Here is a 25,652-nt window from a genome sequence, read left to right on the forward strand (position 1 = left end):
GCAAAAAAATGGCCAATCAACCAGCAAAACCAGCCCAATATCAGAACTCAAAATATGCCCGTGCTAAACCATATACACTGCTTTAAGAGTCCAACAGCATTATCATTAACATATGTTTAGTTTGCCAGCATTAAAAGCAGTTTTCCTAAACAGTTATTTCCCCTATGTAAAAATGGTACCCGACCAAGGACAAAAATTCAACCCCGCACACAACACTTCAAAAGTGGTCCGCAGGAAAAAACAAACCCTGGCAACAACAACACTGCTGGGCTGGCTGAGGAAACACTCTGTCTGATCTGATCTGGTCTGACCGCAGGCGCACATTGTGCTGTTCAGATTCCCCGTCGTTTCATCCGCCAATGTGCCAATGTGCTTTAAATGTGACGAAAATGTTGTCAATAGCGTACACCACACACACAAAACCAGGAAAGGGAGGGGGGGGTTCCGTGATAATGGCGATATATTATATTTTTATTATTAACATTAACTAAGACTTAAGGTATTTACGGTCGGTCTCCGGTCCATTTAACATTTAGCGCGTCAACACGCATATTTATATTTTTTAATGTTTTTTTTTGATTTTTTCTTTTTTTTTTCTCTTTTTTTTCATCTTTTTTTTTTTTCATGGCCATCCTTAGGCGGCGCCCTGGGCGGCCATGAGTGAATCTTTTCAAGGCTGAATGAAGAAGTCTCCTGCCCACCGTCCAAGGAGCTTTGAGAGGGTTGAGAAGTCATCCGCACAAAGACTGAACAGAACATCAGTTCTGTATTGGAAAGGTTCTCAAACCTTCATTGAGACATTGATGTATTTTTTTTTAGAGCTAAAACTTGCAAAATAGTGTCACAAATGTGTTGGAGCATGAAGGCACCGTGACAGGCGGCCAGCTTCTTAGCGCGGCCGTGTAACTGTGGGCTTGATAATGAGGGTTGATGCATGTGATGAGTTAAGTCTGGCTCTGTTTGCTTCTTTGAGTCCTGCATTATTAAGAACCAATCAAATGTATTTATTTCAAATCTTTATTCTGCAATACGACCGCCATACAAACAAAAAGTGATACATGCCGAGCAAAGAAGTACACGAATACTTTACCGCTGGTGTTTTCTGGTGAGAGGTTCATCCACATCAGAATCTCTCTCAAACATATATCCTCTTAAAAAAAGTGGAGCGAAAGTAGTGGGATGCAGTGGGATGGGATACAGTGGGATACAGTGGGATTTGCATGGAAGCAAATACAATCTTTCCGTCTCATTTCTCTAAAATATCCAGATCTCATTGTTGTTGATATGTAAAACATGAAAACCACAACGGCCTCGCAGGGTAAAGACGCATCATGAAAAGCATTAACGGGAAGCAGCGTGAACCCACATTGATGGCTATAAAAAAACAATAAAAATGAAAACATGAGTAACATTACACGATTGATCAAATAGTATTATTATTATTATTTTGTATGTGTGTCTGTTGTGAAGCCGTGCTGTCGGTCAGTGTGCATATGAATGAGCAACACAAGCGGAGACCTGTGTCTGAGGGAATCCCTCCATATTTGGCTTTACATGTAACGTCACTCTGCTGAAGTAAAAATCTTAAAAAGTATTAAATATGCGTGGATCTTTTTTCTTTATATAATACAAATATATGAACAATAATCCCAAATCCACCCCTTTGACATTTCTCTCTTGATCACTCAGGATGACACCACTTGGATAAAAAAAACTATGGAATTTATTTGAAGACGATGTCTCCGTGCAGTTGAAAGTCGGTTCAACCTGAAGCAGAACTAAACATCTCGGGCAGGTGGAGGACGGGAGACGAGGTCACCCTGGATTACTGAACCAGTCAGATTACTGGTTGATTTAAAACTGCAATGTGTTACCAGACCTGCACCGACGGAGGGGCGGAGCCTAAAGTATTTGTTTAGTCAGTGATACTCAGCTCACGTACAAAGACAACCATTTTTATAATTCAAAAGGAAAAGACATGGATTAACAATGGGATGTTTTGTTGTGCTTTTAACAGAAAAATAAAGTGGCAGAAAGGATTTTTTTTTAACTCAGCAAAATAGACAAATAGAGCTTGTTTATAAAAATATATATTTAACTGGCCCCTGAACTACCGTCCTTTTGCAAAAGTCGCCCCCGGGTGAAGTAAATTGAGTGTGGAAAGAAAATCTAAATGAAATACATCAGAATCGACGGTAATCGTTAAAATGATCCTCATCTAAGGGGCCACGGGTTGTAACAGACATGAGCGAACAGCCTCCTCTCCGTCTATTCATGACATGAAATCTTTTTGAGGGTTGCAGAATCCACATAAAAAAAACACACACACACACAGTAATCTGAAGCCGGCTCTTTTTTTTTTTTAAAGAGACCATTTAGTTAAAATACAACCTTTTTACGATTCGTAAAACATCTTCTTTGTGACCGTGGTGGCTCCCATGACGCTCCTCTGAACCACCTCCTTGGTGACCTGGCGGGTCACCATGCCGCTGATCTCTGTGTGCTGCGTGGTCACCATCCCGCCATCTGTTAGAGAAGAGCCCTCAGTATTAACGTGTGAATGCATGTAGTATTTATGAAGTGAGACTGAAGGCTAAGCTGTACCTGAGAAGAAGGGGTCGTGGATCATGGAGTGGGAGACGTTGGTCCGCGTGTTGACCTCCGTCGGCAACTGGAACACTTCCCTCCTCGACATCGCCTGGCTGTTGTACTGAGACAGAGCGCCTGTGCCGACAGAGACGGGAGATGGATACTTTGAATATTGTCAGCAAAATTATCACAACAATATTGACATAACTTCCGCAACAACTTGCTATTGAAATTCATGGTTCCCAGAGGATGTCCCTTCGGGTTTTGCTGCAGCATTTCTGTTTCATAAATTGAACATAATAGCCCAAACTATCTTTTAATCAGTCCATGAACACCAGAAACTAAGTTAACTAACTTAGAATGAGCTCATCCACAAAGAGAACATGGCCTCTTCACGGAGTCTACTGGGTCCACACACTGTCCCTTTAAGTACCATGTTTGGTTCACTTTAATTACCATGTTCGGGTGAATTAAGTACCATGTTCCGGTCCCTTAAAGTACTATGTTTGGGTCACTTAAGTACCATGTTCCGGTCCCTTAAAGTACTATGTTTGAGTCACTTAAGTACCATGTTCAGGTCACTTTAAGTACCATGTTCTGGTCACTTTAAGTACCATGTTCGGGTGAATTAAGTACCATGTTCCGGTCCCTTAAAGTACTATGTTTGGGTCACTTAAGTACGATGTTCCGGTCCCTTAAAGTACTATGTTTGGGTCACTTAAGTACCATGTTCCGGTCCCTTAAAGTACTATGTTTGAGTCACTTAAGTACCATGTTCAGGTCACTTTAAGTACCATGTTCTGGTCACTTTAAGTACCATGTTCGGGTGAATTAAGTACCATGTTCCGGTCCCTTAAAGTACTATGTTTGGGTCACTTAAGTACCATGTTCTGGTCACTTTAAGTACCATGTTTGGGTGAATTAAGTACCATGTTCCGGTCCCTTAAAGTACTATGTTTGGGTCACTTAAGTACCATGTTCTGGTCACTTTAAGTACCATGTTCGGGTCACTTTATGTACCATGTTTTGGTCACTTTAAGTACCATGTTCGGGTCACTTTAAGTACTATGTTTGGGTCACTTAAGTTTCATGTTCGGGTCACTTTCGTAAATGAAGTGAATTAAGTACAGTAAAGTAAAATTTCCAACGACTACTAGTCTTCGGATCTTACTTCCGTCCTGAGACTCGATGGTGATGATGCCCTCCCTCTCAGGACCGAAGCCCTGTGTGGTTCGAGCCTGAACCTTGAACTTGTAGGGAACGTTCTCAGTCAGGTTGGGGACGGTCAGACTGGTCTCGACACTGTCCCCGTTCACCTCGAAGGACCGTAAGTCTCCTGGGGGGGAAACCAGGAACACAGGTCGGACAATGCACAAACCAACTATGCAAAACATGTATTGTTTCTCTCTCAAAGAAAAAGAGGCCTCACCTCCACCGTGCAGCTGGTCGCAGGTGACTATATATCCCAGGATGTCTCCGTTGGGTTTACGGGGCTGCTCCCAGCTGAGCTGCAGGGATTCGGGGCTCAGTGCAGTGAAGACCAGGGGGCCCGGGGCACTGGGAGTGCTCAGAGTGAACGGCGAGCCTTTACCATGAAAGACGAAACAAGAGAACTGAATGAAAAGAGAGACACTGGAGATCTGAAAACATGTAAGAACATTGTGTCGAGAGGTTTGAGCCAAATCAAACCACGGGATCAGTACCTGGCATGGGGCTGAGGGGACTCTTGGGGTCGACAGCGGACTCGATGGTGATGACCCCCTCTCTCTCTGGACCCCAGCCCTCCTGGCTCTGAGCCTTCACCTTAAACACGTAGGAGTGGTTGGGCAGCAGGTCCTCGATGATCACAGAGTTCTCCGCTGGGTTGGTCACATTAATACGCTTCCCCTCGCCTACAGGAGAGGACCCAGGCTGTTTAGCATTGGTATTAAACACTACAAAATTGGAAAACCAAATGGTGCTTGCGTTTACCTCCACTGAGCAGCTGGTAGAGGACACAGTAGCCCATGATGTCTTTGTCACAGCGGGGCTCCTGCCAGCTGACCTTCAGGGCCGTGGGGCCCAGAGCAGAAAACACCAGTCTGCTGGGGGTTTCTGGTACACCTGGAGTCAGTGGAGCATCTGATGGGTGAGAGGAAGAATACTGTTGGACATGATCACCATGAAATACGGTCTATCTCCGTTCCGACTCTGCAAAGGGTGGAAAGACAAAGAAGTAGATTAGTTGATAAATTGAGCCTATTCATACAAATTGCACGGTGCAATACTTCTGGCATTTCTTTTCTGCCTGTTTTAAATCATAAACACAAGAGGGAAAAAGATGTGGATTAGTGAGGAAGAGGATCCTCATAATTCATTTGTTCCCCTCTCCTTGACTCAGGGCTTCTGTAACAATGAGCTGGAAGATGCTAAAATGTGCTGTCAGCATAACATCATGCTTTTGTTTTGGGTTCAGTTCGTCAACGGCAATGTGCTCGTGAACGCTTTGCTTCCATTGGCCTTCAATCAAATATCTGATGCAAAGGTTTTCTGCGTGACCATGTGATGTAACACAACTTGGATTAAATGAAACTTCCTTTTCATCGGAAACAGGAATGAATGAAAACAAATGACTATCCAAAAATCAACAAACACTTTTCGGTCTAAGAAAATGGTTGCCGGTGTAACAGGGCAAATCAACCCCCGCCCAGGTTAAACCTGGGTATACTTTGGCCCAGGCCAGAGTATTTACCATAGGGATGAACTGTCCTAGGACAAGCTATACCCGAGGGTGTGAAATAGCTCCTTTAACCCCAGGTATAGCCCGGACTGGGGGTATAATATGGCCTGTTACACCGGTATTGTCTAAATGAAAGATGGGTGGTGTCAAAGTCACATACAACGGCAGGTGAGATCTTTACGGAGATGGAGACAAAGTATGACACCAGCACAGAGGCGGGGACAAAGACGAAGAGGTGGGCGGTTGCATTAGGCATCACAGCCAATACATCCACTGCTTTCATGTTGGTGTGCCACGGACTCACCCTGGAGCACCCTGTCCAGATTGTATAGGGCGTCATTCACGTCTGACGACTCGGTCCGGGCCCTCGGGCCCGACGACATGTTGTAGGTGTACTGGCTCTGAGTGCTGCTCTGCGTCCCAGTGAAGCCGAACCCACCTGAGGGCGCGTTGAGCGGGGGAGGGGGCAAAGGGTGGAGGGTGGAGGGGTGGAGGGGGGAAGCGGCACAGGAGACGTAAAGGAAAAGGGGCCCAGTAGGAGGGAGTGAGAGAAAGAGGTACAATACAACAAATAGAGCAGGGTTGAGACAGTGGAAGGGAGGGGAGGGGGGGCGGAAACAGCGATAGTCAGCATAGCTCCTGCACAGTCCGCGTGGATAAGCCTGCTGAGCAGCCAACAGCCCCGACCCCGCTAACAGATGTCCAAGCCGTCGGCCTCATGCGCTTGCAGTTTAGCTGCCGAGGCATCTCAAATATTGCACATCCCGGAGTAACATCGGCCAGAGAGACGTGGCTTAGCTAACGTTTTTTTTGGGACTAACTTCAAACCCCTCGCTCAGGTCCGACGCTTACCGAGATCTGGGAACATGCTTGGAATGTCTCCGATGACGATAGAGTCTCGGATGTTTTCGTCCGCGTAATCCCGAATCTCTGAGCGCTTCCTCATGATGACCTCCGATGTGTGCACCCCTCCTCCGATCATCTCGGTTCTGCGAGAGCTTCCTGCAAGAAACAGAGACGGAATCAAAGGTCAAGACGAATAAAATATCGAGATCTTGTCCCCACATTTTCTTTTGCCTCGACTCCCATCGCCGCTGTCCTTCCTACCTGATCCCGACATGTAGGTGGTGGATGTTTCGGTGAGGAAGGAGGAGCCGCTGGCCCCTCTGTAGTTTGAGTTTAGGGTGGACATCGAAGAGGACGATGAAGACAAGTTGCGTGTCCCTGATCCCCCCGGGAATAGGAAGTTCTGGTCCCATTTCCCATTCATCGTGTTATCTGCGAAAGACCACAATAGGAGCCAGAAGAGTCAACAGACAGATTACAGGCAAATCAGCATTCGAGCATCGTGACACGGATGGGAACAAAACAGGGACATTGATGCCAAGCACCCAAAACCAGGCTCTACCAGGAAAGCACCAGAAGTTTGAGACCTGGAGCTCCGATCCCACTTGAGCCACTCACGGAAACAGCAGCAATATTTTAGACTCAACATTTTAGAGGTGGGGCAGTTGATGCCAGTGCTCCTCTCTGGGTAGGGGGCGGGGGATAGATTTCACCCAGGGGCAAGAGGGACAAGGACTGAAGCGCGAAATTGAAATGATTCGACAAATATTGATCAAATCCCGAAAAAGGCAGAGAGAAACGCCGGTTGGCCTGCCGGGCACCTGGCTGGCCGTGCATCAGAGCTGGCATGCTATCTGTCTGTGTCTATCTCTGACGCTGATAGAAGGGTCTTCACCTGGCAGGGGCGTTTGGGTGTTGCCGGGGTGGGGGGCCTCGTCTGAGCTCGTCTCTGTGTCTGTGCCGAGCCGACTGGTGATGGCGTCCACCCACGTCACCCTACGGAGGTCCAGGTTGGACCCCACCAACTTGACAAATTTCCAGCCTTGTGTTCGTGGTCATAGGGAAGAAGCAAGCAGGCGGAGGATAGTTTTGTCGCGGAGAAATTTCAAGGGTTGGCTTTGCTGTACATTACTTTACAAGAAAAAGCTATCAAACACAGGAATGGGATTGCATGATACACTATGGTAGTAAGATGTTGGTTGATGTCACAGAATGCCAACCGGTCTGCATTAACTTCCAGAGGAAAAGAGCAGCAGCTTAGACGAGAGAAGGCCGTGTGGTCTGCAATCGTAAAGCACTGCTTTCTGGGGATGTATTGGAAGTACATTTTGTTGCCTGGGGGCAGAAATGTCCGCCATATGACGTGAGAATGTGGCTGAGAAGAATATTAATGTCACAGAGAAAACACTGATGAATGAGAAAGAGCTTGAAATCCTGAGGTTTTCAAACAGGAGTCTCACAAGAGGGTCGATTTCCGACAGCACGTCTGTGACCAACATTTCCTTCTGACAAAGCAACGGCACCACAGCCCACACTGCATGAGCATGTGGGCACTCGGCCACAAGACCTGACCAAGACGCCGGAGAGCCCTTAGAATGCTGATTGAAACAATCGGATCCATTTTGTCTGACTTCCGTCTTTCCAGAGCAAACAAACATCGAGCGCTAGAACAATGAGTTCACACCGTCGGCTGTTACAAGTAGCTTGTGGTTCTGCCTCTGGGTACCCACCCCCATCACCAGAGACGCTGGGTGTCTTGGAGCCTGCTGGGGACTTCATCACCTCATTGCTGTACATCAGGTAGCTGTCATACTCGTCTCCGGCCTCTGCGTCCACTATAGGGATATCTGGAATGATGGGAACTGCAGGGACAGAAAGAAAGGAAAACGACTCTTTTCAGGGAACTACAGATCGATTGGAAGTGTTCCAGAGGGGTGTTTGCCCATTCCTGACTTACTGGACATGGGTCTGGCAGGCTGTGACGCCAGGTTGATGGTGGCATCTCTGAAGGGGCCCCAGCCGATGCTGTTCATGGCACGGACCTTGTACTGGTAGGTCTGAGCGTTTTGGAGGTTCTCGATCAACAGCATCCGCTTCTTGGGGTTGTCGATCTTCACTTTCTTCGCGGCGCCCACCGGCTCTGTGAGGACAGCGTTGTGAGATGGTAAAGAATTACGTCTCGCACAAACACCCGTGCAGCGTTTTCCTCTTTTTTGTTCCCGCTCGGACACTTACTCATTTCGTCATCGATGGGTGTGTAGATGACCTCGTAAGCCGTAATGTTGCCGTTGGTCTCTGCAGGCTCTCCCCAGCTGACCTGAGTGACAGTCCGACTGATGACATTGAAGGCCAGACGTCCAGGTTCACCAGGCGCTGGAGGAAAAAACGGAACAGGGAGCAATTTTAAGGTCAAACGTAGTCTCGGTATCACAGAAGGTTACGAAGAGGAGTTTCACTCGTCCCTGAATTAAAACAGGTTGCAACACACAAACTAGTTATCACGTAGAGACGAGTTGTTATTAAATATTACCACGGGGTAAGTGCCAGATGTAACTTTCGTATAGACCAGTGTGTACAAAAGGCTAGTAATGCTACTACTGATTGTGGTGCATTGACTTCATGTCTACATAGCCAGCACTACAGACACGAGTTTCCAAGCAACTTATTTAGACATTACCAACATCTTTCCAACAGTGGCTTTAATAATGAGGTGTTTAAATATGCATAAGAAGCATTGTCTTATTATGTTCTAATTCGCAGAAATTTCCAGAACAGAAATCTCAACGTTGGATAAAGCCAGGTTCAAAATTCTTGTTGAATTTAGTTTTATACAGAGGGAATTTTGGCTATTTCTTTGTATCAAATATCAGGGTATGAATGATATATCACCAAAATATTCAGTAAAAACCTTCTGAATATAGATATACATTAAACTTGAATGTTTAGTGTTTGTAGGTGCGATTGAAGATGAAATTTAGACACCTTTAAAAATAAATGTTTTGTCAAATTCCATAGATTTTGAAGACAAAACAGGTGAATAGGGTAAACATCTCTAAAAAAAGATAGCATAAAAGATAGCAACATGAAACTATCAGTTCACTGACTGGTCAGTAATTACCATCCTCGAGAGTTTGACAGGGGACCATGTCTGTGTCTTGGCCGTCTCCCATTAAGTTGTAGCTGCACACTTTCATCTCGTAGTCACAGAAGGGGTACAGGTTGGTCAACTCAGCTTGAGTAGTCTTCACGTCTAAGACCTGGGCATTTTTCTCTGGGTTGCCGTAGATCCAGTACTTTACCTAAAACAAACAGGAAAAGATGAGATTCAGCATTTGAGGAATAAAGTGCCGATTACGAAGGATGCTTGTGAAACCAACTGAAAGCTTCTCTACATGTGGATTTGATCTGTACCTTGTACCCCATGGGGTTACCAGCCGCCGGGTCCCAGTTGAGGTGGATGTTTCTGGGTCCAGTTGCTTTGGCCTGAAGGTTTGCTGGGGCGAGGTTCATTGAGGCGGGAAGACGCCCGCCAGGGGACATGGATTTCGGGTTTACGTAGCCCATCTGCTGCATCTGGGCAATCTCTGGAGATTTGAGATGTACAGGAAGTGGTGACAGGATGAATGAAACATTCACTACACACAGTCCCTCTTCTTTAGAATGTTCCCTTCTCTCGTCACATGAAATCTGAAACACCACAATGCCAGAAACTACATTCCAATGCTTTTGCAACGAATGACACTTCTTACCTCCTCCATCAATGACATTGACAAGGGTCGTCTTCCTGTCTCCGATAGTAGCGTTGCTACTTGGGTCAAACAGCTCCAGTTGGATGGTCTCTGGCTGGACTGGTCCAGGGTGGCTCCTCGGATCGATCACTATGTTCTTCTCCGTCTCTCCAGGCATAAACTTTAGAGGGCCGGACAACTCAAAGCGCTGGGCCTTCTTGGTGCGCCATTTCACTGTGGCGGAGCTGTCCGTGTTGCGAGTGCGGACCACAGGGATGGTGTAGGTTGGGTCAGATATGCTGAAGTTCTGGGTGCCCTTTTTGAACATCATCACACTGGGCTCTGGATAAAACACAATAATGTAAAGGAAGAGAAGAAACCGTAGCAATCAGGGCTCTGGTTTGGAACAAGGGTGTAGGCAGCGCCGATGTAAAGCCTCTTGCGTTGGTTTCACCTGGCTGCTCTGTGAGAGTGACAGTCGTTCTCGGGTAGCGGCCCAGCTTGCCGCCTTGCCGCGGGTTGCTGAGATCCATGACAAACTGCTTGACCTGTTTGTCTTCCAGGAGACCATCTTTCTCGCTCATCTCCAGCAGACGAACAGGCACCATTTTCTGGGTCTCATCAGGACTAAAGGTCAGGTCTCCTTCCATCGCCACATAGTCCTGAAACACACAAGAACAGATGAGGAATGAAGTCCTACTCACCTCTCACTGGTTTCAGCCCTTTCCCTTCACAAATGCCAACTATAGATCGCTAGATTCTTGTAGGTATGAGGATAGCACACTAGATGTAGGGCAGTACATGGGCTCACCGTCTTATCCTTGGCTGTGAGGTCCCGTGTGCGGTAGGTGACCTGTGTGCGTCCATTTTCTATGATCTCTCTGCTGATCGGGATGTTGGCTATTCCGTCCTGCCTGCTGTAGGTGTAGGCCGGCTGGAGGAATGAGAAGACACTGGTGGCTGGAAAAGTGGACGAGCAAACTCCATTAGAGCAATCCCCGGTGAAGACTGTGCACTTCTTCTAACACGCAAAGCTTCAAATTCAATTCTTTCGAGTGAGTATCAAGTCAGTCTCTCACCGTGCTCTTTGATGACGGTGATGTTGACCAGACGTTTTCCAATCTTAGCGATGCCAAGTGGCACATCCATGGCCTCCACCAGCAGCTGCTTCTTGTCATCGTCTTCGTCCTTGACGAAGAGCGGCACGTGGACGTCTACCGACTCCACGCCTTCGTTGAACTCTATGGCTCCCGCAGCCTCTGCAGAGCGAAAAGCAGACGGGACGATGAGATTTAGGGCAAGGTTCATAACACCGGCTATTCCGTTGAGAGCGGGAATCGTTTCACTTTTAACTTCGCCACAAACTGAACATTCACATTTTTAAGATAATTCCCGCACGGAAATAGTGAGGCAATCACCTCGGTCTGTGGCCACAGTGTAGTAGCCGGGCACCACTTTGAGGTTATTTACGTTTCCAGACTGGACATTTTTCTCGGTGAGTTTGACGATATCGGGGTAGCTGCTGCGAGGAGCAGATAGGATGGTATCCATGATGGCGTAGTCCTGCCTGAAGAGCACAGAGGGGGGGGGGGGGCAGAGAAGTTAGAGATGCGTCCTTCAGGAGACACTAGTCTCTGGTGATGTTCTGTTTTGTATCAATCAGAACGTTACCTTTTTCCGGCATTTCTCTGCATCCTGCAAGAACCAAAAACAGGTGTTGATGAGTGCAAGAACAGACATTTAACTTCTGTTTTCGGTCTCGTGAATAAAAAAGATCCCGTTTCTCACGATTACGACTGCATTCAGTTGATGTAGTTAGTTGAAGCAGTACATTCCTCAGAGATATATGGACAGAGAAGGTTACCAGCTGCAAAATAGGTTGTTCTTCCTGCATCTTGCTCCATCATTTGACATTACAGTGACCTAGTTGGACGGAAGGAGGAGCTACCGGCTTGAATCTCTCTGGCTAGTCATGTGCCGGATCCCAATCGCCCCACTCACGGAGGGTTCAGGGCGGTCCCAGTGTCAAATCACTGAATGTTTGAGGGCTCTCTCACAGACTATTTAACCCTTGTGTTGCCTTAGGGTCATTTTGACCCGAATCAATATTACACCCTCCCCCCGCTTTAGGATTAATTTGACCCCATTCAATGTTTAATGTCGGTGTTCTTTCGGTAGTCAACAAACAAACATAAAGTGCCTCACACTTAAACTTGGAAAACAATATTAATTCTAATAATTTTCTGGAGGTTTTAATTGCTGGCGTCAAATTGAACCTAAAGGGTAAAATATGTTAGTAAATATAAAGGTAACAGGAGGGTGAAACATTGAATCGGGTCAAAATGACCCAAAGGCGGGGGGAGGGTGTAATATTGATTCGGGTCAAAATGACCCTAAGGCAACACAAGGGTTAAGCACTTTATGAACCCTTTTTTGTAAATCCGTATTTCTGGAGACTTTACCCAAGGGTATTACCCACAATTCATAGCAATGTGATGTTAAACCTAATGTTGTTACCATTTCAAGTCCTTACAGTCTCTCACACTCAACCAATTAGCAGGTGACGTCAGTAAGTCCCTGAAAATGTGGGTTTTAAAGGCCTTGGGGTCGGGGGGGGCACTGGGTTCGGCCTGTAATCTTGATGCTGCTAAAAAACATCACTTCCTGGTTCTCGTTGCTTGTATTGCGAACAGCAAAGATGTCATCCAAAACTATGGGTGCAGAGGAATGGTCAAGGCAACATTTTACAGTGTTTTGTCTATTCAGATGTATTTCGAGCTACATTTTACAGCGACGAGATGTGGCCGGCACAAGCTCACAAGCAATGCATTCTGGTACATGTAGTTACTGCTCTTCAAGCAGGAGAACTCAAATGTGTCGCTCAATATAGCCCACACTGGGGATTGTATGGCTTCAGTCAACTACACTTACCATCCACATAAAACTATTTCTTTGAAAAGGAAAATACTGTTTCTAACTAGACAGATGGTGTCACACATATTACCTGAAAGAGGTTTTCTGCACCTTCTGGGCGCCGGGGATCTGCTTGTACACCTCATTGAGCTGGACAGAAGAACAAATGAAGAACAAATGAAGAACAAATGAAGAACAAATGAAGCACAAATGAAGCACGAATGTAGTACTCAGTCGCGCGGTCGTCATTCGTACACTCATGTGGCCAAAGACAAACCAAACACACTCACATTATCAGAAACCTCCTTGCGGAGCTGTTCGGCATCTCTGGATTCGGGACGAGACAGATTCTCGGAGAACAGCCTGTTTAGCCGGAGAGACATCGGGAACTGGACTATAAGGCGGGAGAGGAACCATGAAAACAAGCATTATTAAATCTAGTATCATCCTTCCCCGTAACGTCTTTCCTTCCACACGCAGCGGGTACATTCATAGCGGCTGAGCACTCACTGGTCTCTTTTGGGTTGGGCTTGATCAGAGCCTGGGGGTGATTGGGCGATCGGTGGACGTTATCTGTGACCTTCCAGCGAACCACATCGGTTCCTTTGGGTGGGCCGGTCCTCACCATCGGCGTGTCCAGATGGTCTGAGGTGAGCAGAGACTGGCGAAGCAAGTACTCATCTTCCTTGAAGCCAACCATGCGACCTGGAGAGAGGAATCAACATGAGGGTGACTCGTGATTCCCAGACGGGAGGATAAAGTGTCCTGAGCGAGCGAGTCCTACCTCTCCGGCAACAAGGCAGCAGGGCCAGACAGCTCTGTGGGCGAGAGAGAAGACAGAAGGCGTCACTTTCCACTGAGATCGTCATGAATACTCGCCATCGATTGGCTGTGAAGGTGAGCGTCTGTACCTGGCAGCAGGTCTTGCAGCAGGCACAGTATTTCCAGCAGCAGAGCAGCAGAAGAGCGAGCAGCAACAAGAGGAACAGGAGGAACGGGAGCAGCCACAGGAGGCTGGCGGGGGGGCAGTCTGAAGGTGGGGCACAACGACATCATCAATGTACACATGACATCTATTATTCTGTCCATCCTGGAGAGGGATCCTCCTCTGTTGCTCTCCTGAAGGTTTCTTACCTTTTTTTTACCCTGTGAAGTTTTTTTTCTATTTCTTGGGAGTTTTTCCTGCTCCGATGTGAGGTCAAAGGTCAGGGATGTCGTATGTGGACAGATTTTAAATCACGTTGAGTAGAATTCGTAATTTGTGATATTTGGCGACATAAAATAAGCCCAAAATGTTTAGTCTTTTCAGCAGTTGCTGCCTCTATTCCCTTCCGGTGGTGTCTCGCTAAGTGTCCGGTTTGGGTTTTAATTGTCCAGGTTTGAAGATATTCCTCCTTCACCCCCAAAACAACGGACCGTACGAGTCTCTGTACCGACACCCAAACACATAGTGTCACATGTTGGACGGTTCTCTCTACTGTAAGACCGGGTTCGACATTTCATTTATTTTCATGCGACGTACATATAAACATTACCTCTTGCCATTTACATTTAGCATTTTCATAGAGAAAACAGTCTTTCCCTTATGCTTCATGATACATTCATAATAATATTCTCCCTAATATTTCCTATTTATAATAACTTTCTATATGTATTAATTTAAAGCATAAGACTTCAGAATCAGAATAAACTATTACAACATTAAAATACTGTAATATCCACGATCATAAGTGAGACAGAAAACTAAGCTACACGTATATTGAGAGTTTAACACTCAAAATGTATGTAAACGAAAACACAATTATTAAAATGTTGAATGTGAACAGAAGTAACCGCAACGTTGTGTGTGCATGTGCAACGGTGGAAGTGTTTGATGTCCTCTGCTGGGAGGAGAGCAAGGAGTGAGACATACAGCTCACCTTTCTTCTTGAGCACCTGGACATCCAGGTCGTTGTTGCCGGGGTCTTTGGGGTCCTCCACGGTGTAGTAGTACGTGCAGTCGTCATCTTCGTCGCGGAAGCTGCACGAATCGCGAACTTTCTCCGCTGAGAACACACAACACACAACATGTGACCGTGAGGACGCCGGTGTGAGGTGAGGTGTGGTGACGTGAGGTGAGGTGTGGTGACGTGAGGTGAGGTGTGGTGGCGTGAGGTGAGGTGAAGTGGCGTGAGGTGAGGTGAGGTGTGGTGACGTGAGGTGAGGTGTGGTGGCGTGAGGTGAGGTGTGGTGGCGTGAGGTGAGGTGGTGAAGTGGCGTGTGTGGTGGCGTGAGGTGAGGTGGTGGCGTGAGGTGGTGGTGAGGCGTGGTGAGGTGAGGTGGTGGCGTGAGGTGAGGTGGCGTGAAGTGAGGTGGGTGAGTGGCGTGGTGAGGGCGGAGGGAAGTGGGGTGAAGTGGGGTGAGGTGAGGTGAAGTGGCGTGAGGTGAAGTGCCGTGGTGTGCGATGAGGTGAAGTGGCGTGAGGTGAGGTGAGGCGTGAGGTGGTGTGGTGAGGTGAAGTGGCGTGAGGTGAAGTGGTGGCGTGAGGTGAGGTGTGAGTGGCGTGAGGTGAGTGAGTGGCGTGAGGTGAGTGGCGTGAGGTGTGAGGTGGCGTGAGGTGTGGTGGCGTGAGGTGAGGTGTGGTGGCGTGAGGTGAGGTGGTGAGGTGAGGTGAGTGGTGAGGTGTGGCGTGAGGTGTGGTGGCGTGAGGTGAGGTGAAGTGGCGTGAGGTGAGGTGGCGTGAGGTGAGGTGGCGTGAGGTGTGGTGGCGTGAGGTGAGGTGAGGTGGCGTGAGGTGGTGGGTGAGTGGCGTGAGGTGAGGTGGCGTGAGGTGAGGTGGCGTGAGGTGGCGTGAGGTGGCGTGAGGTGTGGTGGCGTGAGGTGAGGTGGCGTGAGGTGAAGTGGCGTGAGGTGAAGTGGCGTGAGGTGAAGTGGCGTGAGGTGTGGTGTGGTGGCGTGAGGTGAAGTGGCGTGAGGTGTGGTGGCGTGAGGTGAGGTGAAGTGGCGTGAGGTGAAGTGGCGTGAGGTGAGGTGTGGTGGCGTGAGGTGAAGTGGCGTGAGGTGTGGTGGCGTGAGGTGTGGTGGCGTGAGGTGGCGTGAGGTGGCGTGAGGTGGCGTGAGGTGAGGTGGCGTGAGGTGTGGTGGCGTGAGGTGAGGTGGTGGCGTGAGGTGAGGTGGCGTGAGGTGGTGGCGTGAGGTGTGGTGGCGTGAGGTGGTGGCGTGAGGTGTGGTGGCGTGAGGTGAGGTGTGGTGGCGTGAGGTGAGGTGAAGTGGCGTGAGGTGAGGTGGCGTGAGGTGAGGTGAAGTGGCGTGAGGTGTGGTGGCGTGAGGTGAGGTGAAGTGGCGTGAGGTGAAGTGGCGTGAGGTGAAGTGGCGTGAAGTGGCGTGAGGTGTGGTGGCGTGAGGTGAGGTGGCGTGAGGTGTGGTGGCGTGAGGTGGCGTGAGGTGTGGTGGCGTGAGGTGAAGTGGCGTGAGGTGAAGTGGCGTGAAGTGGCGTGAGGTGAAGTGGCGTGAGGTGAAGTGGCGTGAGGTGAGTGAGGTGGGTGGTGAGGTGAGGTGGTGGCGTGAGGTGAAGTGGCGTGAGGTGAAGTGGCGTGAGGTGTGGTGGCGTGAGGTGAGGTGAAGTGGCGTGAGGTGAAGTGGCGTGAGGTGGCGTGAGGTGGTGGCGTGAGGTGAAGTGGCGTGAGGTGAAGTGGCGTGAGGTGAGGTGGCGTGAGGTGTGAGGTGTGGTGGCGTGAGGTGAAGTGGCGTGAGGTGAGGTGGCGTGAGGTGAAGTGGCGTGAGGTGAAGTGGCGTGAGGTGAGGTGGCGTGAGGTGAAGTGGCGTGAGGTGAAGTGGCGTGAGGTGGCGTGAGGTGAAGTGGCGTGAGGTGAAGTGGCGTGAGGTGAGGTGAAGTGGCGTGAGGTGAGGTGAAGTGGCGTGAGGTGAAGTGGCGTGAGGTGAGGTGAAGTGGCGTGAAGTGGCGTGAGGTGAGGTGAAGTGGCGTGAGGTGGCGTGAGGTGAAGTGAGGTGGAGTGAGGTGGAGTGAGGTGGAGTGAGGTGGCGTGAGGTGGAGTGAGGTGGCGTGAGGTGGCGTGAGGTGGAGTGAGGTGGAGTGAGGTGGCGTGAGGTGGAGTGAGGTGAGGTGAAGTGGCGTGAGGTGAGGTGAAGTGGCGTGAGGTGAGGTGAAGTGGCGTGAGGTGAGGTGGCGTGAGGTGAAGTGGCGTGAGGTGAGGTGGCGTGAGGTGAAGTGGCGTGAGGTGAGGTGAAGTGGCGTGAGGTGAGGTGGCGTGAGGTGAAGTGGCGTGAGGTGAGGTGGCTGATGGAGCTCTGCGTACCTTCTTTGAGTTCGTCCACCAGCTCGATGTGGAAGGTGCACTTGTCACATTCCTCTTTCTCTTTTTTCTCTCCGGTCTTCCAGGCCTGACACTGGACGCACAACCTGGTCCCCTCACAGACATCCAACTGGGCCTAGAGACACACACACACACACACACAGACACACGCACACACACACACACAAACACACACACACACACACACGTCAAAAGAAGCCCAAAACACAGGGCAGCAGCGTTGCGGCCGACGTTCGCCGAGTGGTGCCGTCACTCACCTGGTAGTTGGGCTCGCAGGTGCCCGTTGTGATGTCAGAGCTGGAACACGCGCAGCGGCCGCACACACACTTCCCTCGCCCGTTGCAGAGCCCCTGGTGGAGAGACAGACACGGTGAGGGTCATGAAGGTCACGTGATCACACCAACCACACACACACACACATGTACTCACGCCCTTGCTGTCCAGGCAGGTCTGGTTGCTCTGGGGACACTCGCAGGCGCTGCCTGACCAGCCGGCGGCGCACACGCATTGTTCCATGACGCACGAGCCGCGGTCTGAGGGCAGAAAGGTCAGAGTCACTGTGGTGGTGCAGCGGTCAGAGGGGGTGGCATCCAGAAGAAATTAATAAGACAAATGCGTGATTTATTATTATTATTTTTTGTATGTTTTTAATGAATGAATGAATGTTGTTATTTAATAATTATTATTATATGTTTTCCTATTCTATCTATCATTTAATTATTGCGTTATTTTTGTCTTCTTGGGTCTTATTTGGGAAAGAAGCGAGGAATAACAAATAACATGGTTATCGTTAAATGCTTTACAATAAAAGTCTCTGAGAGATATATTTGAACAGTTATGGTGATGAGTGATACAGATGAAGTTATTATAATGTGTCACCAGCTGATTCGTATTTAAAAATATTTTTCGGGGGGGGGGGGGGGGGGGGGGGGGACGAGCCGTCACCAGAGAGTCCTCACATCCTCTCAACACCATCAAATGGATCTCGTCGTGTATGAAGTCATTTCTTTGCCACTTGTGGGCAGCAGAAACAAGTCCTCCACCCCGGGTTCTTGAGGTCGGGCATTTGAACCAGAACACACACATCGTGGCGGTGAGCGTGGCGGTGAGCGTGATGCCGCGCGGTGACGTCACCGGGTAGACGCGCGACCCCGAGCCGTACCGTTGCAGAGGAAGCCTCCGTATCGTTGGCACTGGGTCTTGTCGTGCTCACAGTACTGCCCCTCGAACTGGTCCGGGTTGTTGCACAGACACGTCCCACAGTCCAGACACTCCCCGTTGCCCGAGCACGGCTCCTTCGCCCCGGGGGCCACGCACTGGCTCTTGTGCTGAGCCGCAGAAGTCGAGGAGCAGTTACAGAAGGTACTCAACCTGGAGGAGACACACACAGAGCAGATGGGACCAGAGACACACACACACACATACAGACACGCACACACAGAGACACAGACACCCCCCCACAGACACACACACACAAACACACACACACAGTTGCCCCAGGGGCCTGGGACGGTCCCTCAGGGTGATATTCTTCGGTTAAGGTGAAGTCTCACCAGCCGGGATGACAGTGGCACTTCCCACACACCAGGTCTCCGTTGCCATGGCAGCGGTCTGAGCTGGGAACGGCGGTCTGCAGGGACAGGTGAGAAGACGCTGGGATGAGTCCGCGGTACACAGCTCATGATCACCCCCCGTGGCTCCCCCCTTTCTGTGTGTGTGTGTGTGTCAATGTGTGCGTCTACCTTCTCACAGGCGCAGGTAGGACACAGGACCGACGCGTCGACGATGACGGCGGTGCTGAAGGTTGTCGGTTTGATTCTCATCATCCCCTTTTTAATGTCCGGATCCGTCTGACAGACGGGTTGCCCTTCGATGGTTCTATGGGCTGTGAGATGCATCTTGAACTTGCCCTGGCGAACACACACACACACACACACACACACACACACAGACACACTGTGAGTCTTAGCACTAACAGAGTTAGATCAGTAAGTTAGGACAAAATCGGACTATAGTCACTCAAATTAAAGAGCTTGACATAATAAACAATTGTGTAAAATATGATTAAAATGTCTAGATCACTAATTGAGTAGTTGTACCAAAACATTTTGACATATTTAGTTGAGTGAGAAGAAGGGATAAAACAATATATACCTCACATTACAATGCCAAAAAGAACGTCCTAATATATCATTCTTTTTTATTTATTTTTTGCCCCAAAGCCACAAACTGACCAGTGCATAAAAAAACAATGTCTTTGCCATCAAATAATAATGAAAACATTGATGTCAACAACAAATATCTGTGTGTCTTCTATGTGTGTTCTCGTGTCTCTTCTTACTATTGCGCCAGGCTTGAAATCGAAGGCCCCGTATTGCGCAAGACTTCCATTGGTGTGAAAGAACTCGGCCTCGAAAGCCTTCGGCTTGTCCTCCGCGCGGATGCTCATCTTAGTTCGGATGCTCTGTGAGGACCAATTAAAACGTCAAAAGGCCAATTTGACTCCATTGACTACGTAAAAAAAAAAAGGTCCAGAGAACATCAGAGGAGGTTTTACCTCGAAGGCAGTCCTCATGAGCGACAGCATGTTCTTTGAGTCTTCTTCCAGCCGACCGATTTCCGCGATGGGGAAATACGTTTGGAGTTTCTAAACAGAGAATCAGAAAAATGAATGGATGGACCTCGACTCTGACCTCGAACCGTGTTCCTATGACAACCCACCGACCTCGTAGAACGAGTAGGAGTGGTTGGTGACGGCGAAGATGGGGATGATGTTGTGCTTGGCGAGCAGGCGGACCAGCGTGGGTATCGAAGGGTAATCCTGCTCCACGGCTTTGGTGTATTTGCCCGCCGCGTCGAGGTGGCAGCCCTCGTCGTTGCGCGGCAAGATGCCCGCCAGCACGTTGGCGCCGTCCGCCTCGTAGTGGAAGGCCGACTCGGTGGAGAAAACCAGGAGATGCGTGCTGCTGCTGCGCCAGCCGATCTGATCCTACGGTAAGAAAGCGTTGTTAGTCCAGAGATTACGAAAGAGTTCTGCTGAGCAGAAGTAGAAAGTAGGGCTTGTGACGGATGTTCACTTATATTTAAAAGTCTTAAACATTCTTACGAACCACACACACTGCGGCCTGCAGGATGGCATCGAAGCCTCCCTCGGGAGCGTCCAGGTTGCCAGATATTTTCTCCTTCTGGAGCTTCTGGATGAAGGAATCTGTGTTGTTCATCAAGGGGATGACGTTTGTGAAAGAGAACGGCGGGTCGCTGTTGGGCCACGGCTGTTTGAGTCTGAGGAGGTAAAGAAGGAGGGTGGATGCAGAAAAAAGGAGCGAGAGGAAAGAGGGTGAATGGCATTTGGGTTCATTTGGGTATGGACGTTCTCAACTGTATCCAACGTGTTCACGCAACGCTTACTTGGCTTGTCTCATGTCCGTCTGGGGGTCGGACACTTTGTCCACGAACTTTCCAAACCCGATGGTGGGGTCGTCCGACAGGTCGTTCACCAACTTGGCTACGGGAGATACGTCCACCGTTAGCATCGCCGCCACAACCAGAGTCGCCAACACACAAAGAGACGCTGCTCACCGAGCTGCGAGCCCATCTTCTTCAAGTTGTCCAAATCGTCCTCCATGGAGTTGGAGAAGTCCATCAGGATGTAAAGGTCCAGGGGCCCTTTGGTGGGAGCGAACACCTCCACGTCCACCTGCTTCTCCTCTCCTGGCAGAAAGCTCATCATCATCTTCTGCGGAGACACCTGAGACTTCTGAAGTCTCATGTTGATGGCTTGTTTCTGACGGGAGGGGAAGCACAACGCAGAGGGAGGGTCACGACTTGGCACGATGGGATTTTAGAGCAACCGCATTGAGACATGAGAACGGCTGGGGGAGACATGAGAGCGATGAAGACTCACGCTTTCCGTCGACAGGGTTCTCTTAGCCTGGATGGCTTCTTTCAGCACGCAGCCGTGGGCCAGGATGTTTTCCAACAGGTCACAGCGGGGACCAAGGAAGTTCTGAGCAAACGGGAAGTTGGATCAGTGAGTTTGGACATCGCCGAGTCTTCATATAACGATCCCGTTGATGAATTTTGGGCTTTGAATACGGCAGAACGACTTTCATACTCCTGCTGCTCGGTGCTCTCACCTCATTGGGGCAGTAGGCACAGCCCACACCCGACTGCAGGCATTCTGAACAGGTCTTGGCCCTGGAAGCGAAGCAGTGGTTCGCTGGCGGGGGGGGGAATCATCATCAGTCTACAATTGTGTGTTTAGCTTAAAGGCTGCATCGATTATCATTATCGTAGAACTCCAGAAGTATAATGACAAAAGCCATTAGCAATCTCCCCCGAGGCCGAGGAGAAGTCTTCAAATTCTGAGAAATTACTTCCTGCAAAGCTCCGTCTTAACTTTGACTCTCTAAAAACAAAAAACAATAAAGAACAAGGTGTGGGGGCAACGATCCTCTTCGGGCACCTGCTCGGATACAAGATAACTTGTGGTGACATCAAATGGTTGCCTGTGACTCACCTTCGGCATCGCAGCAGGTCAACAAGGCGGCGAGGAGCCCGAGCCCCACTGAGAGACGCAGCGTCCATCTCCCCATCTCCTTCCTGCCGACGCACAAACACACCAACACACACGTTCACATTCACACACGTGTAGAGCTAGAGACACACTCTGGTACAGTGAGGGGAGTGAGGGGGGGAGGGGTGAAAAAATACCTTTCTCCTCAGGTCATATCTGTGCAGACTAAAGGTGTAACTTGAACCACCGGTGCAGCCCCGGAGAAAGTGAACAGGCCCAAACACTGAGACACTCCCCCTTCACCTCCCACACCTTCCTCTGAACGCTCAGAACGTCTCACTGCGGGAAACCTTTACAAACACTCCCCTCGTCAATAATATGAGAATTATATTATCAAATACATAAATATTCCTTTTTAACCAATAAAGGGTCTATCCAGGTTTGGTTCTCACATTTGGAGATTTGAGACATACATCTGAAGTATATCTCAGTACGATGGAAACCTGTATAACTTCACCGTCTGTCAGTAACACAGTGATGTGCTCTCAAAGGCTGGATTTAAGTGCTGTAAATAAATATAAAATTTAAATACAGTTTATTATTTGGTGCATCATTTGTTATAGCTCATTTCAGATAGAGCCCGACTATAAAGAGCCTGTTGAGACATGAGGAGGAAGAGGCTGGTGGGCCCTGCACATATTCATAGCCGCATGTTGACTCTGCACAATAAAAGCACGTCACACTTTTGTGTTGGAGTATCAGGAAGAAAGCGATCTGATAAACAGGGAGTGCAAAAAGAAGAAGAAAGGAAAACCGGCGGCACAATGAGGCACGACGTGTCTCAGTAATTGTCCCGGTGGGCTGACTGAATAATGATGATTTGTGCTCTGAGGATTTACAACAGCGGAGGAGGAATTTCGACTCGAGGCGAGAGAATGGTTTAAAAGCCCAGTCTGACAACACATGGGAAAGGCACCATAGCACCTCGCTGTGAGCTGACTACAGGTGTGTGTGTGTGTGTTCATGCAATGCGTTGTGACATAAATCACAAACTGAGATGGCAGACCAGAGCAGCTCCTACCCCTCGACAACTTGAAAACCAGTCATGGAATAAATGAGCTGAGAGAAAGAAGGAAAAGAAGCACTTTGTAATTTGTTCCTTCCCAGACAAAAAAATCATAGGCATCCAAGGAGTTTATGACCCCGACAATAACGTGGGAGACACAAATTACAGTAATCAAGAGACAGAAAATAGAACCGAGTCATTCATGATGCTTTTTTGTCTCAGAGAGAGAGAGAGAGAGAGAGAAAGAGAGTTCTCATAGATGTTGTCTCCCAGCCTTTGGAGCTTCATTCTCACCTCAACAAACAAAACAACACACAGTATGAATGTGCCGCTCTCTCTCTCCTCGTTCGCCCAGTTCCACCTTTCTTTCACCGTGTTGCCTTGAAGACGCGAAACAGAAAGTAATAATGCAACAAAATAAGTAATCTTTTCAGAGCCTCCGGCCACACAGCTCTCAGACCACATGGTGAGACCTGAAGCCTTCACAACCACCTTGCTCGAACAAACAATCAGAGAGAACAACCAGAAAGAACAATCAGAGAGAACAATCAGAGAGAGAGCAACCAGAAAGAACAATCAGAGAGAACAATCAGAAAGAACAACCAGAAAGAACAATCAGAGAGAACAATCAGGAAAGAACAATCAGATAGAACAACCAGAAAAAACAACCAGAGAGAACAATCAGGAAAGAACAATCAGATAGAACAACCAGAAAGAACAATCAGAGAGAACAATCAGAGATAATAACCAGAAATAACAATCAGAGAGAACAATCAGAAAGAACAATCAGATAGAACAATCAGAGAGAGCAACCAGAAAGAACAATCAGAGAGAACAATCAGAAAGAACAACCAGAAAGAACAATCAGAGAGAACAATCAGAAAGAACAACCAGAAAGAACAATCAGAGAGAACAATCAGGAAAGAACAATCAGATAGAACAACCAGAAAAAACAATCAGAAAAAACAACAAGAAAGAACAATCAGATCGAACAACCAGAGAGAACAATCAGAAAGAACAATCAGAGAGAATAACCAGAAAGAACTATCAGAGCAGGTTTAGGAGAGGAGAAGACATGTAAGGAGAAGGGACTAGTCATTATTTAATGTAGAGTGGACACAAAGAGATTACCGATCCAACCAACTTCTTGCTGCTCTCCCTCTCCCTCCCTCTCTCTCTCGTCCAGTTCAAGTCCAAGAGTCCAACAATAAATAAGAACAAAAAGATTAATTCCTCGTTGCTTTGTGTGACCCAAGAGGTTTTGGGGGGAATTTGTATCCACCTGTAGAAAAAAAGAAAAGAAAAAACCTTTCTCTCCAAAGTCCTTGTGTTCAAGTTCAAAGTTCCAAAAAGAGGAGAAGGGTTTCCTTCCCGTACAGTCCGTTGAAGTCTAGTCAAATATTGACTTACTTGTGTTTAAGTGTGTGTGTGTGTGTGTGTGTGTGCGTGTCTGCAAGAGTTTTTAAGTGTGTATCGGAGAGAGATATGAGAGACAGTGAGACCCAGAGCAACCTCGTGAGAATGACTGTGTGCTGTGACTTGATCCCTCCTTTACACACACACATACACTCTCTCTCTCTCTCGTTCTCTCTCTCACACACACACACGCACACGCACACACTCTCCCTACTTTATCCAGGTGACAGAGAGGGTTAACTCCCTTCCTGTACCGCTATCTCTTCCCCACCCTGTTAGAAGTTTTTTTTAAAAAGCTCCACACCTCTGTGTGTCAAGGTCCCCCCCCCCCGCACACACACACACACACACACACACACACACACTCACCTAACCCCACCCCACCCCTCCCCCCCCCCTGCATTCCACCCCAACAGCAGTTCACCTGTGTGGGCTTGAGGCCGGGTTGCTAGGCCCCGCCCCCCCGGCCCTTGGGCGTGGCATGTGGAGCAGAACACTTGCCTGCAGGCGGTGGGAAACGGCTTCGTGACTCGTGTGGTTTGCGCGCCTCGCACTGGCGGCCACGTTTTCTGCTCGTCATATATTTGAGTTTTGAACATCGTGATTGCCACAGAGCGTTGGAGTGGACCCGATCAGGTTGGGTTGAGGGGGCGTCGCGTAAAAGTTAATGCCACAATGCAAAACTACTCTGCTGCAAGTAAAAGTCCTGCATCTAAAAGTAATAACATCTATTTTGTATCATTGGATTAAAAATACCAATGTCGAATTTACACTTTAATAGTCAATGTTGCAGCTGGCTAATAAACAGAAATCAAGTATTATTGATATAATCATTTATTTGTTGATTAGTATGTTGATAATATTTCGTATTCTCAATCTGATTCTGGACAGTGAAACGATGATGTAGACTAGAAGTGTAAAGCAGGAAATGGAAATACTCGGAAACGTACTTGCGTACAGAAATAAATTTAAATACCCACTGAGTGGTTATCAGGGAAAGATTTAGGTCTTGGTTCGAATGTACTGTACTTGTAGATGTTAGACATCTCATACACCCAAATAATACCAATCATAAATAGATATGTTCTCAGTTTCAACTCTATACCTTTAAAATAGATTATTTTTGTGCCCAAAACCTCAAAGTAATTTTTTTGACGAGCCTCATTCCTCTTAATTATACGTCTCAACAGAGCTTTGGTGAATCACTTTCGATTTCCCTGAGGCATTAATGAGCTCTACTGTGAAACCTCCTCGTGGATCCTAGTGTGAGTGTTAACGACGACATTTGGGCCTCCCTGGCGAAGATGGTGTGCTCCACCTCTATGCAGACGACACACAGCTCCTCCTCTCTGCAGACGACACACAGCTCCACCTCTATGCAGATGACACACAGCTCCACCTCTATGCAGACGACACACGGCTCCACCTCTATGCAGACGACACAGCTCCACCTCTATGCAGACGACACACAGCTCCACCTCTATGCAGACGACACACAGCTCCACCTCTATGCAGACGACACAGCTCCACCTATATGCAGACGACA

The 25,652-nt window shown here is 48.4% G+C and overlaps 1 protein-coding gene across 5 annotated transcripts; it reads right to left on the minus strand.

The window, feature by feature from the left end:
- Window positions 1–999: 999 nt before the first annotated feature.
- itgb4 (integrin, beta 4) lies at window positions 1,000–24,190 on the minus strand. Of its 5 annotated transcripts, none has more exons than XM_056430101.1 (43): window positions 23,835–24,190; window positions 22,985–23,070; window positions 21,628–21,710; window positions 21,245–21,327; window positions 21,013–21,114; window positions 20,688–20,892; window positions 20,517–20,613; window positions 20,219–20,390; window positions 19,834–20,097; window positions 19,666–19,755; window positions 19,450–19,572; window positions 18,851–19,018; window positions 18,662–18,738; window positions 18,271–18,479; window positions 17,538–17,641; window positions 17,366–17,458; window positions 17,091–17,223; window positions 14,715–14,840; window positions 13,707–13,825; window positions 13,580–13,613; window positions 13,306–13,500; window positions 13,086–13,189; window positions 12,887–12,945; window positions 11,554–11,577; window positions 11,301–11,449; window positions 10,962–11,141; window positions 10,694–10,842; window positions 10,337–10,544; window positions 9,904–10,224; window positions 9,566–9,738; window positions 9,273–9,453; window positions 8,390–8,527; window positions 8,112–8,294; window positions 7,885–8,016; window positions 6,416–6,586; window positions 6,161–6,310; window positions 5,613–5,747; window positions 4,561–4,710; window positions 4,293–4,481; window positions 4,019–4,174; window positions 3,761–3,925; window positions 2,605–2,724; window positions 1,000–2,526 (listed from the first exon to the last, which is right to left on the minus strand). In XM_056430101.1, exons 3-43 carry the CDS (start codon window positions 21,701–21,703, stop codon window positions 2,396–2,398), a joined length of 5,838 nt encoding a protein of 1,945 aa, XP_056286076.1. In that variant the 5' UTR covers window positions 21,704–21,710; window positions 22,985–23,070; window positions 23,835–24,190; the 3' UTR covers window positions 1,000–2,395. The 5 variants fall into 5 exon arrangements, with proteins under 5 accessions (XP_056286076.1, XP_056286075.1, XP_056286077.1 ...); XM_056430100.1 differs by having other exon boundaries at window positions 23,822–24,190; XM_056430102.1 differs by lacking the exon at window positions 22,985–23,070.
- Between the last annotated feature and the right edge of the window lie 1,462 nt (window positions 24,191–25,652).

This window comes from Pseudoliparis swirei, chromosome 13, assembly GCF_029220125.1.
Source record: "Pseudoliparis swirei isolate HS2019 ecotype Mariana Trench chromosome 13, NWPU_hadal_v1, whole genome shotgun sequence".
Classification (NCBI taxonomy): Eukaryota; Metazoa; Chordata; class Actinopteri; order Perciformes; family Liparidae; genus Pseudoliparis; species Pseudoliparis swirei.